The sequence below is a fragment of the Priapulus caudatus genome, unplaced genomic scaffold (assembly GCF_000485595.1).
Source record: "Priapulus caudatus unplaced genomic scaffold, Priapulus_caudatus-5.0.1 Scaffold0, whole genome shotgun sequence".
Classification (NCBI taxonomy): domain Eukaryota; kingdom Metazoa; phylum Priapulida; class Priapulimorpha; order Priapulimorphida; family Priapulidae; genus Priapulus; species Priapulus caudatus.
In genome coordinates, this window is record NW_014577061.1 from 518507 (window position 1) to 531295 (window position 12789).

General features: G+C 45.5%; 1 protein-coding gene across 1 annotated transcript in view; it reads left to right on the plus strand.

Moving 5' to 3' along the window:
- The window catches only part of LOC106806303 (neural-cadherin-like), a 135452-nt gene that overhangs the window by 116021 nt on the left and 6642 nt on the right, over nucleotides 1–12789 (plus strand). The window contains exons 18-30 of the mRNA XM_014808565.1: nucleotides 473–758; nucleotides 1107–1248; nucleotides 1657–1802; nucleotides 2504–2598; nucleotides 2787–2933; nucleotides 4579–4853; nucleotides 5383–5722; nucleotides 6995–7225; nucleotides 7565–7745; nucleotides 8106–8275; nucleotides 8813–8999; nucleotides 9699–9824; nucleotides 10697–11012. Of these exons, the coding sequence (XP_014664051.1) occupies nucleotides 473–758; nucleotides 1107–1248; nucleotides 1657–1802; nucleotides 2504–2598; nucleotides 2787–2933; nucleotides 4579–4853; nucleotides 5383–5722; nucleotides 6995–7225; nucleotides 7565–7745; nucleotides 8106–8275; nucleotides 8813–8999; nucleotides 9699–9824; nucleotides 10697–11012 (2642 nt within the window). The remainder of the gene's footprint in view (nucleotides 1–472; nucleotides 759–1106; nucleotides 1249–1656; nucleotides 1803–2503; nucleotides 2599–2786; nucleotides 2934–4578; nucleotides 4854–5382; nucleotides 5723–6994; nucleotides 7226–7564; nucleotides 7746–8105; nucleotides 8276–8812; nucleotides 9000–9698; nucleotides 9825–10696; nucleotides 11013–12789) is intronic.

Here is a 12789-nt window from a genome sequence, read left to right on the forward strand (position 1 = left end):
TCCTAAATGCTGGGCGTGGGCTTCCTTTACACAGCGTACAGATGACTGATTGTCGCATAAACGTGGTTCTGCATTTTTTGGTGGAGCAGTTTCTTCGTGAAGGATACAGTTTGGGAGCAGGGGAATGTGGCTTCTTTTTTTGGTGGAGCAGTTTCTTCGTGAAGAATACAGATTTTAGGGGGAAATGTGGTTTCTTAGGGGAAACTAGGTATCTTAGGTGGAACATGATTTTTTGTGGTACGCAGTTTTCGACGAGAACGGAATTCTTTGGGGGTATTAAATTTCTTGTGGTATTTCATGAAAAGCTATCAATATCTTTAACAGTCGGTGAGGATTTTGCCTTGCATGCTTGCCTACTCAGACATGACTTCACAAGACGATTGAACATCAGTCAGCAGTTAGGCCAGCTTGAACTATATATTCTGTAATGCGCTACATATAATAGTGTTGATTCAATGAAATACCTGTTTACATTAGATTAGAAACCTGCTGTCCTTGTTTAATTGTGGTGCGACCTCCTAATTCTCTTATGCTGTCTTCGGCAGGCGGTGGCAAGAACAGATACGGAGCAGCGCGTGTCAGAACCTTGATGACCTTTGACCGCGAAGTCACGAAGCAGTTCAAGGTTCCAATCGTCATGGCTGATAGCGGCAATCCTCAGATGACAGGAACGAACACGCTCACTATCACCATTGGCGACAAGAATGACAATCCCCACTACGCTGGCATCAAGGACATCTTTGTGTTCAACTACAAAAGTGAGTTGCCCTTGACATTTCCCTTGCCCTTGGCTATTCGTAACCAACCTAACAAACTAAACTCTTTTTTTTATTGTATGTGAGGGTTTAGTTTCATAATTTTCTAATTTGTTCATCATTTCGTGTGTAGCAATGTTGGTAGAAAATTGATGAAATAATGCACATTTTTGGTTGATCAGGAATTTTTCGAGCATACTGGATGATTGGTCTGATAAAAGGTTTAAGAGAAAATGCATAATTGAATGTAATTACAATGTCATTTCCGATCTCGAATAACTTTGTTGTGAGTACATCAGATCTAATTTCGGAGTATGGGAGTGAGACAGTAATGGGGAGTTGTCTATGCAGATAACATGCCAGAGACAGTCATTGGGACAGTCTATGCAGAGGATAAGGATGACTGGGACTTCAGCGACAAAGAGTTTACCTTTGCAGAAGGTGTTCCCACCTACTTCAAACTAGGAAACAATTCGGGTGATGTTATCATCAGGTATGTTAATGCTTGCAATGAACTTATAATCTTAATCTTATGATCAATGATCTTTAATGCTGCCTATACCAAAATTCCCTATCATAGTTTTAAGAGAGTTTAGCAGTATCATGTCTTCTATGGATTCTGTAAGTAAAATAAGGTCTCTTGGAATGTTGCCTTATGTTACAGATGTGTCAGGCAGGCAGACTACCTTGTATTCAATGCAGTCTTCCTTGATAGTCACAGCACCCTTATTTAGCATGATATATATTGTACACTAGACACTGCTACAGACCGTGATGAATTACTCCATATGAATCCAGATTTTTTACTGTGTAGATTTTATTTTTTTACTGTTTTATATTATTTGTTTAATTTAATTAACTATTTAATTAATTTGTAAATTAATAACTGCCGCTGCTTCAGGAACAACACACCAGCTGGGAAATACTCGTTCAAGGTGAATGTCTACGATCGGGTGTTCAGCAAAAACGTAGTCTCTACTGTCAACGTCGAGGTGAAGGGCATCTGGGACGACGCGGTTTTTAACTCAGGGTCTGTGCGAATAACAGGTACGTACGATAAATTTGGCGATAATTTCAACAATTTGGTGGCCATTTTGTTTATGCAAATAGATGGCCAAAAACTCAAAATTTCGCTTGGGAACTGGGCTTATCGGATTCAGCATACTCGAATTATGTTGAAAAGTCTGGTTCCCAACTTTTACCCCAAAATGCCCATTGAACCTTATAAAGCATCTTTTTCCAGAAATCCTACTAGCATACGATGAGAAGTAAGCATTCAGTTGATTGGTAGAGTCCCGATTGTGCGTGTAGTTTGCTAGGTAGTTTTGCTTGAACGCATTGCGATACGTATTGTATTGTGAAGGGTGTATGGTGATACGTATTGTATTGTGAAGGGTGTATGGTGATACGGATTGTATTGTGGGCAACTTATTAACTCGTATTGTCCCACCTCTAGTAGACACAGACTGCTTGGATGAGAATTCGATTCTCGTGTTTGAAACCTTGGATGAGAGACATATGTTAGAGATATGATGTTGAGATAAGGATTTGTTGTAGAGATGTGATGCTAGGACTATGAATACATTGTAGAGATATTGAGATTGATATACTGATATATATAGATGTTGAGATTGATATATTGATATATAGATATTGAGATTAATATCTAGAGCCTGTAGTGCTACGATGACAGCTGAACTATAGAGACACTGGGATGCCTTGGCATTGACCTCTGCTGCTGTTTTCAGGCATGACCGGTGAAGAATTCATAGCCGTGGACAAAGACGGAAACAGCAAGTATGCACTATTCCAGAAAGAGGTTGCCAAAGTAACTGGAGCTTTAGTGAGTATACACGGACACAGCTAGAGCTAACAATCAGAAAAACATGGAATTTATAATTCCATATTATATGATTGAATCATATGCTGGGAAGAAACGGGATTCGTATCACACTACTGGCAATTGTTTTCGCATTTCAAGGAACGAACTTACAGTCAGCTGTCAGTAATGACATATTTGCTCGAATTCAGGTGGAGAACGTGGAAGTGTTTAGCATCATGGATCGACCGGAAACGAAGGGAAAACCACGTGAGGTCGACATTCGTTTCGCTGCTCATGGCTCCCCTTACTACAAGGCTGTGAAGCTAGATGGAGCTGTCGAGGCCAACCTGATTGAGGTGGGCCACTACTATACTAAGGCTGATTGGCTAAACAAAGTTATTTGGCTAAAGAAATCTATCGATGTAGAACGTTGTTCTTACGTGCATCGTTATATTATAACAACGAACATTGAATGGATTCTTGGTTGACAAATGTGTCAGCCAAATGGGACATCTTTTAGCAAGATTTAGAGACTGATGTTTATTATTATATTATATTAGTATTATATTTATAGGCGTGGTTGGTGGCACGTTGTAATAAGTGCAATTGTGCTTACTGTGGGTGGCAAACATAATTGGTGTCAGAACCAATTAAGTCGGAACTCGGTCGGTTTAATGCTTTGATTCGTAACTGTGGGTTGCCGCTTCGTAAATCGCGTTTGCGAATATAATAAATGCACCAGCTTTATTCGGAAGTGGAGATGCTCGCAAGTTGGATTATCGTAACATTGGTGTTCGTTTTACTAGGACTTTATTATATTATTATATAGTGTGAATAAATGTGAAGCACTATAAACAATGTATCTTAGTTATTACTGGGTTCTTTTAGGCAGGTTACAAGTTTGTGTTCGTCATTTCACTGTTTTCATAATCACCTGAATTGTTCAATGAATCAAATGTTACATCACTTCAATCACGTGCATCACACTGTTATTTAATTTTATTCTTTCTGTGTTTGTTGGCGGCCGTACATAATGGCTAACATTGTATAATATACAGTTACGTATAATCGGAGAATAGCATGACAACTGGCAGTACTTGACAGTGCTGGAAACTGTAGGTGAAGACAGTCCTACTCACATACTGCACACAGTCCTACTTACCTACCCACCTACACATACCTACAGACCTACAGTCCTACAATCCTACAGCCCTACTCACCTACAGACCGACACACAGCTACTCATCTACACACACCTACCCACCTACACTCCTACAGTCCTACACTCCTACAGTCCTACAGTCCTACAGTCCTAATAGTCCTACTCACCGTTCTTCTCGCACAGGTCAGCGCAAACGACAAGGACCGCGCGCCGCCGGACGACATCCGTTACTCGCTGCGCGGGCAGGGTCAGGCGACGGGCGTGTTCACGATCAACCCGCAGACGGGCGAGATCTTCATCAACAAGCCGCTTGACCGGGACCCGCCCGCCGGTCAGGAGCTGTTCACGCTGCTCACTCTCGCCACTGACGACAAGGGCCGCGGCAACTACGGCTACGCGGACGTCTACATACACCTGACGGACATCAACGACAACGCGCCGCGATTCGACGGCAACTTTGAGGGGTTGGTGGACGAGAACACCGCCGCAGGTTGGCGCAATATAATATAATATTATATATTTATTTATGCTTATTTATTTAGTTATTTATTTATTCATTTGTTAGGTGCAACATTTAATACGTTTATATATATATATATATATATGTATATGTAATGTATATACGTAATGTATATGTAATGTGTATACGTAATGTATATATATGTAAGGTATACGTAATGTATGTGAACATTTGCATTTTATGCAAGTGTTGTATAGTGTAGAGTAACGTGTGCGTGCGTGCGTGTGTGCGTGCGCGTGTGGTGTGTGGTGCACTTCACATGAACACAAGTGTTGTGTAGTATAGAGTAACGTGTGTGTGTGTGTGTGTGTGTGTACAGGTGGAGCGTAACGTGGGCATCAACATCACGATGGTGCGCATCGACGAGTGCCTGCGCGAGTTCTGCGAGGGCGGATGCTCGAATCGCCTCGAGGCCTTCCAGACGCCAACCCTCGTCAACAGCAACAAGACGTCGCTCGTCGTCGTCACGACGACCGTCACCGCCGAGTGCGTCTGCCTCGCGACGGACTTCCGCTCGGTCGAGACGTGTAATTCGGCGTCGGCGATCGGCTGCCGTAATGGCGGCACCTGCCACGACTCGCCCAATGGCTACTAGTGAGTGATCACACGCTGATGTGCGGGGGGGGGGTCTCGTCTTGTTTTCGGGGTTGTCTGTGTCTATGTCTGTTGTCTTGTTCTCAGGGTTGTTCTGGGGTTTAGTTGGTATTTTGCAGGTGAATGTGATGGCAGTTACTGTGTGCAGGTTGTCGGTGTGTGTGGGTGTGCGAGTTATTGTGTGCACCTATAACCGGCCGTCGGTGCCGCTGCACTTTAGCAGCTGCACGTGTCTGCAAGTCTTCGTAGTATACGTACGACAATTAATTGATTACATTTAATTATTAATTAATACGACAATTAATTATAATTACAATTATTGTAACATACACTATAACGCCGCCTCCCGTCGGTGCCTCGGCGCTTGCAGCTGCACGTGTCTGCAGGGCTTCGTAGTATACATACGTATAGTAGTACGTATAACTGTATAACGCACCTATAACGACGTTACCTGTCGGCGCATACATACATATAGTAGTACGTATAACTGTATAACATACCTATAACGTATGTGCTTCTGCGTTTGCAGCTGCACGTGTCCGCAGGGCTTCGACGGGCCGCAGTGCCAGCAGACGACACGCAGCTTCCACGGCGGCGGCTGGGCGTGGTTCGAGCCACTGAAGCAGTGCAACAAGAGCCGCGTCAGCTTCGAGTTCATGACGGAGCAGGCCGACGCGCTGCTGCTCTACAATGGTCCGATGCGCGCGCGCGACGGCAGCGAGCGAGACTTCATCGTAGTCGAACTCGTCAACGGAAAGCCGCGCGTCACCATCGACTTTGGCTCGGGCCCGCTGACGCTGTACGTCGGCAAGGCTGAGAATCTGGGAGACGAGGAGTGGCATCGGCTCGATGTCGTGCTCGAGGACAAGGTGAGAGCGCACAGAAGAAAACAGCTATGTATCTATCGTGAAAGAAGAGAACAGCTATGTATCTATCGTGAAAGAAGAGAACAGCTATGTATCTATCGTGAAAGAAGAGAAAATTTCCGAAATGGAAAAAGAGGAAATTGGTTGATTCTGGTCTGTTGTTATGCAGTCTTTTTTGAAAATGTGTAGAAAATTCTTAAGTGGAGTGAAATTAAGATGGGCCACGAATTAATAGAGCAGGGCTGCAGGTGATGGATCAGGTGAGAGGAACGGATCAGGTTTTTGATGACTGTGCATTGTGGCAGCAGAAGATGCCAGTGGTTGGTGATCCACTAGATTAAATTATTTAGTTGTACACGCAAGCGATGTGAAATTAAATGTTAGTTGTAGAGCGTTACTTACTCTACAGCTTTAGCGAATGCATATGCGTTTGCAAACTCAATGGCAGCTTGAGATGCCGCAGGAGAGTTAAGCATGACAATGGTTGAAATGTTCCGTTACAGATACGAGATCGATAGAGCAGTAGACTCTGATCCAGAAGAGCTGTTCACGATAGACGAGAAAGGCATGGTGTATGTGAATAAGACCCTGGACAGAGAGAAGGTGGACACTCACTATGTCAGGATCCTAGCTATCGATGAAGGTGAGTCACCAAGTCCCCATTTTGTTCACGTAACTTCCTTTTTAGCCATTCAGTTTTCAAATTAATGTTGAATAATATATATATATAATATATATATATATGTATATGTAATGTATATACGTAATGTATATGTAATGTGTATACGTAATGTATATATATGTAAGGTATACGTAATGTATGTGTATATATATATATACTAATGTATGTGTGCGTGTGAACAGGTAAATCGGTGATGCGCATGACGGCCGTCGACTACGACACGGGCGAGAACGCGAAGCTGACATATCGCATCACGGAGAACGTCATCGACGACGCGTCGCAGTACAACATCTTCACGATCGACCCGAAGAGCGGGCTCATCACGACGCGCGTCGGCAACCTCGACCGCGAGAAGATCGACCACTACAAGATCAAGGTCGAGGCGAAGGACGCCGGCGGGCTGACGGGTGCAGCGGCTTTTTGATACGGCCGAAGAAGGAAAAAACGGTCCGCGAAAGTCGTCTTTCGTATTTCGAACGGACAGTTTCAGTAAATCGCAGAAGTATACTCCCTGACGCGTCTCTGAGCTAAAAAAAAAAAAAAAAAAGGAAAAAAGAAAGCTGATAAAACGTGTCTCCTCCTGCTCTTCGCAGAAGGTGACGTTTGTCGTCGACCGCTGCCGCATGATCAAGATGACGGAGAGTGGCAACTACGACCAGTCGTCGTGCATGGCGACGGGCATGATGCCGGGCCGCAACAAGTTCCTCAACGTGAACACGCCGCTGCAGCTCGGCGGCATCTCGAACACCGACGTCGGCCAGCCGAAGATGAAGTTCGAGAAGAGCTTCACGGGATGCATCAAGAACGTCGTGCAGGACGGCCGGGTGCGTGGGGGGGAGTGTAGGGGTGTGCGTGTGTGGGGGCGTGCGTGCGTGCGCGCGTGTGGGTGTGTGTTCCTGCGTGCGTGCGTGCCTGCCTGCATACATTGTAAATGAATAAATGTTTTGACCGCTCGTTTTTTCCCCTGAAATGCTAGTCCAGTTTATTACGATTGTGAAATACTAAATCTAAACCGATCCCAAGGGGTACTTCGTAAGTGCCATCATGTATCAAGTACTTCAAAAGTGCCCTTTGTAGCAATGGTGTTTCGTTAACATCGAAAGCATGTTTTTAGTTAAGTTACGCAGCATCATTGGACACGTTCCTAAAAATCTTTCTCACAGATGTACGACATCGGTAACCCTGGAAGTTCGCAGAGTAGCTCACCAGGGTGCGCGAGGACAGACGGGGTGTGTGGCATCAATAAGGTGACACCGCGCTGTCTGCACGGCACCTGCCTCGGATCAGTGCACAGCGCTCATTGCAGATGTGAACCCGGTTACTACGGACGGAGCTGCGAATTGGGTAACTGCAGATAACTAACTGTGTGTGGTTGGTTCTGTGTTCCTGTGTGCGTGCGTGCGTGGGTGCGTGCCTGCGTGTGTGACTTTATATGAGTGTTCTTACATTAATGAGCACGTGTATTTGTGCGAGTCTGTGTGTGTGCGTGCGTGCGTGTGTGTGTGTGTGTGCGTGGGTGCGCTTGTGTGGTATGCATGCCGGTGCCTGCCATGTCAAGGCGACCATTTCATTTCAACCTCGAATGCACTCTAAACCATGTTAAGATTCTTGTGACTATGTAGACGCACGCACACAGGTGGAGGTTTGTCATGCTCCCCGTTGACACTTTACGATTCTGACCGATCCTGTTTTATCCCCATGCAGAGGCACAGCCGCGTTCGTTCGAGGATAACAGCTTCGTGCATCTGCAGCTGAAGAAGCTGCCGCTGAGTGAGCAGAAGAGTCGCATAGAGCTGATGTTCCGCACGAACAAGCCTGATGGAACGCTGTTCCGCGCAACCGGCGCAGCGCGATTCGACTACATGTCACTCGAGGTGTGTGCATACAAGTATATATATATATATATATGTGTGCATACAAGTATATATATATATATGGATAGATAATGACAAATGTAATGTTTGTCATCTACCCCTGACATACTTGGGGTACCTAGTTGCCCTGGTGTCATCACTTGTCACTTGTTAAACTGGCACTTTTAGTTAAGAACTGTTTTTTATTGCACTGACTGTGAGGAGCTTGAAAGCTCATGTTGATATATCTTTTACCAATGCACCATCTTTAAATAAATAAATAAATAAATATGCAGCACTCGTCACTCCTAGTTGTTGACTTGCAAAGCTCAAGTCGGCAGACAATCGACATTAATTACGTTAATTAATTGCGAATAAGTGGAAATAAGAGTAGTACCTGCATTGGGGAAGCATGCTTATTTAATGTCGCAAATACTGTGAGCCTATTGTATGAAAATGTCATACATATTTATCTAGTAAAACGAAGCGAAAATTTTACGAAAAAAAATATGTGCGTGCTCAGTCATGATTTGCCTAAACGTCTCTTTTTGTTTCTAGATCGAAGCTAAGAAGTTGCACTTCCGCTACAACCTGGGCAGTGTAACGCACGAGCTGACCCTGACTCACGTGAACGTGACCGACGGTCAGTGGCACGCAGCTCTGGTCGAACGCTACGGCTCTGACGTCTTCATGTCCCTGGACGGTGGTGGCGGCAGGCGACAGAACGAGACGCTCGGATTGCGAGGTACACATCGTGCAGTGACTGTTTCCAGTGTTTAGTGATGCTCTTTAAGATTAAAATTGCTAGGTTTCGCTGTGATCACTGCTACCATCCATCTCGTTGGCTCATTCAGGGTATATGTAGTTGTACGTATGGCCATCAGTTGTAGTCTTATCCTTGTCGTTCTTTCCATGTCTTGGCCTCTTCTTTGTGTTTATATGCGTAATCCTCATCTCTCACATGCACTGCCTTTTCACTTCCTGCCCCTCCATAACCCCCTCTATCATGATTTTATTGTCTTTCTCCTCATCTTCCCCTTCATCCTATTCATTATTCTGCTTCACCATCTCATCATCAACATCAAGAACATCATCAACAGGGAATCGGTGAGCCTGTTGCCTCTTGCTGCATTACTCGTGCTTGATATGGTGTTAATCGCTGGGTATCCGACTCTCCTTGCACGTGTTTAATGCAGAGCACGTCATGTACAATAAATGTGTATGAACGTGAATTTTGTGATCGATTCTCATCCAATCATCAGCAGCCTTGTGACATCAAATTATGCAGTTCCTGTTATCTGCTGCGATGCGTTTCTGTCAACGCTATTCTCTCGTAACGTTAACATTAGTCGTAAGTGTTATGTTAGCATTAACATCAGCATTAACTTTACGATGTTTCTGACAACGGCCTCCCTGACTCCCTTCTTGCACGTGTCTCACTCAGAGCACCATCGCCTCATCGAGGTGGACCAGCAGGAGATCTACATCGGCGCCGCAGCCTCGATCACGTCCGTCACCGTGCAGAGCGTGCGCGTCTACAACATTCCGAGCCCGCAGAAAGACTTTGTCGGTACGTTCCCATGCAACCTCGGGCGTTGAGGCAAGGTGAAACACCTAAGCTGTAGTTGTCCGAGTTTGTTTCAGGAGTCGGCTTCAGAGTCTAAGCTACGCCACCTCCCCGTATTCTGTTATTCCCTTCATGGGTGACGCATGTACAAAGTCGTTTGTAGTGCATCAGAAAACTTGCCATCTCTTTGTACGCTGTTCGGTCAATAAGAGAGTATATAGAGTGCAATAAGAGAGTATATAGAAAGTGGAATGAGAGAGTAGAATAAGAGAGTATATAGAGAGTGCAATAAGAGAGTATATAGAAAGTGCAATAAGAGAGTATATCGAGAGTACAATAAGAGAGTATAATATAGTAATAAAAAGAGTGCTATTAAATAGAGAGTATTGGTGTTCAATACTATTCACCCCTCTCGAGGACTCGCTCTTTGCATCCAACGATCTAAGGCTGTAGTTTTGACATGACATTTGCCGTGCGATCACTCTCGCTTCAATCTCTCGCATGCTGCCGGCAAACTCATGGCGTCGTTCTCTCTCTCTTTCATCTCATGGCGTGCGCAGTCGATAATCTACGGCTAAATTTTGACCCGACGCTTGCCTCGCGATCACTCTCGATCGCTCACGTGCTGCCGCTTACTCACGGCGTCTCTCTCTCCTTCGCGGCACGCGCAGCTAATGATATAAGACTGTAGTTTCGATGTGACACTTGCCTCGTACGCCTTCACTCGTATTACTGTATTGCTCTCTAGAACTCACTCTTTGCGTCCGATGATCTAAGGCTGTAGTTTTGACGTGATGCTTGCCTCGCGATCACTCGCATGCAGCCAACTACTCACAGCGTCTCTCTCTCTCTCTCTCATCTCACGACACTCTCAGGCTGCATCAAGGACGTGCGCTACGAGGAGTACGCGCTCTCGCTGCACATGGAGAACCAGTACAGCAAGATCATGCGCGAGGAGAACGTGATCGACGGCTGCGCGGACGGCAACGAGTGCCTCGCCTTCCCCACGTGCTCGCTGCCGGCGCACGTCTGCATCGACATGTGGCGGCGCGCCGAGTGCCACTGCCCCGGCGGCTACCTGCAGGACGAGCGGGGCGACTGCCACGACATCAACGAGTGCATCATCTCCGTGAGCAACATGTGTCAGAACAGCGGCGTCTGTGTCAACCTGTCCGGCGACTACCACTGCAGGTGAGCATTTTTTTGGACATCTGACCTCTGACCTCGTTCGTCGTCGCCGGAGCGCCTCAGATGTGAGAGTGTTTCCTGGCTGTGATGCATGCTTCGTAGAATGACTTTGCTGATTTTGCTTATCTCTCTATCTATTGGCTTACCACAGTGTTACAACAAGCCTATTTGCATACCAACTGGACATCGGTAGAGAGCAATGAGGCAGGAGTTGTTTTTGTATTCGAATTAATTCTGTTCGTGTTTGATGGTGACCTACATTTCCTGGTTTGCTGCATTGGAGGCTGTTCCACAGTCGTCCAGCAGCAAATTAAAGCACTCGAACTGCATATATTTGACCTACCCGCAATAGACGCAATTGCTTATGTTGTTTTTGTGTGCTTATGCTGCTTGTCTTTCGCACCGGCATTCACTTTTGTTCGTGGTTTCAGGAACCGGCATCGCGACCATCAACGTCGGCGATCAGAATGACGAAAAGCCCGAGTTTGTGACGAAGGTCTACAAGGCGACGATCGCAGAGAACCTACCGAAGGGTACCAGCGTGCTTTCCGTTTCCGCCAGTGACAAGGACAAGGACTCGAGGCTCAGGTAAACGCCTATCACCGACAGTCTTGCCCGTCTCTCCCTCGTCCCTCCTCTTCCCTCGAGTCGAAAGCTGAGTTCACGGCACGCAGGCCCGTCAGACTGTCACTGTCAGACGTCGAACTGGTGATCTTTATTAAGAATGCGACGATGATCACCGTGTTTCTTGATTCCGGATGGCGATCGGTGACATGCAACTCGACTTGGACTCGTCGCGAATGCTGCTAGGAAAAGGCATGAGCTGCAGATTGCATATATGGGTGTTAACTGTCCGTCTGTAGACGGATTTCCGTCTTAAGAAAAATTCAGTATTTTTCAGTATTTTTTTAATTTTAAAATTTAAAATTATTATTTTTTTTTAAGTGCATTGCATCTAAAGATCTTAACTATGTATGCTTGTTATTCTTGTATAATATTGTTTTATCCAAGATTTTATGTTACAAATTAAATAGATTGTAGTTTTTTTTAATTTCTTCTAATCTTATCAGGAAATGCCACCAAATGTGTTTTGGATTGCACAGTATCCATAGCTTCGGGGGACCCCCCCACCCCACCCCACCCACACCGGACAAAATTTTTTCCAGTCCCCAGTGTTTTTGTTAACACCCACGTACATAGTAGGTGCTTTGTGAGTTACTTCGGCACTAATAGTACGGGGGTGTCTGTGCCCAGGTACATCATCGTTGACGAGGTTGGCCAGAAGTTCTTTAACATCCAGGATGATCCCGACACCAACAGCGCTGTGCTGCAGATAGCTAAGGACCCGACTGAAACTGGCAAGGCTGCAAACGTACGTGTCTTTGCTGCCCCTAGGCTATACAGTCGAACCTCGGTTATCCGAACCTCGGTTATCCGAATTTCGGATTATCCGAACAACATCTCAAGGTCCTGTGAATATTTAACGGTAATACTATCAGATCAGGCATCCGAACAATCAGTTATCCGAACAAAGTACTCCGCGCCCGTCTCGTTCAGATAATCGAGGTTTAACTGTAGTCCGTCTTCTAATCGTCTCATATCTGGATGTCCTCACCACGTGTCAAGATGAATGGCACGTTCCATGATAGTCTAGTGTAAGAGCCTGGATATCTGCCTCCTTCCCTCCATCCCTCTCTTACTCCCTCCCTCCATCCTTTCCTCCTCTGCATCACTCCCTCTGGTCTTCCCTTCTTTCTCTTTCTCTCAATCTCTATCCCCT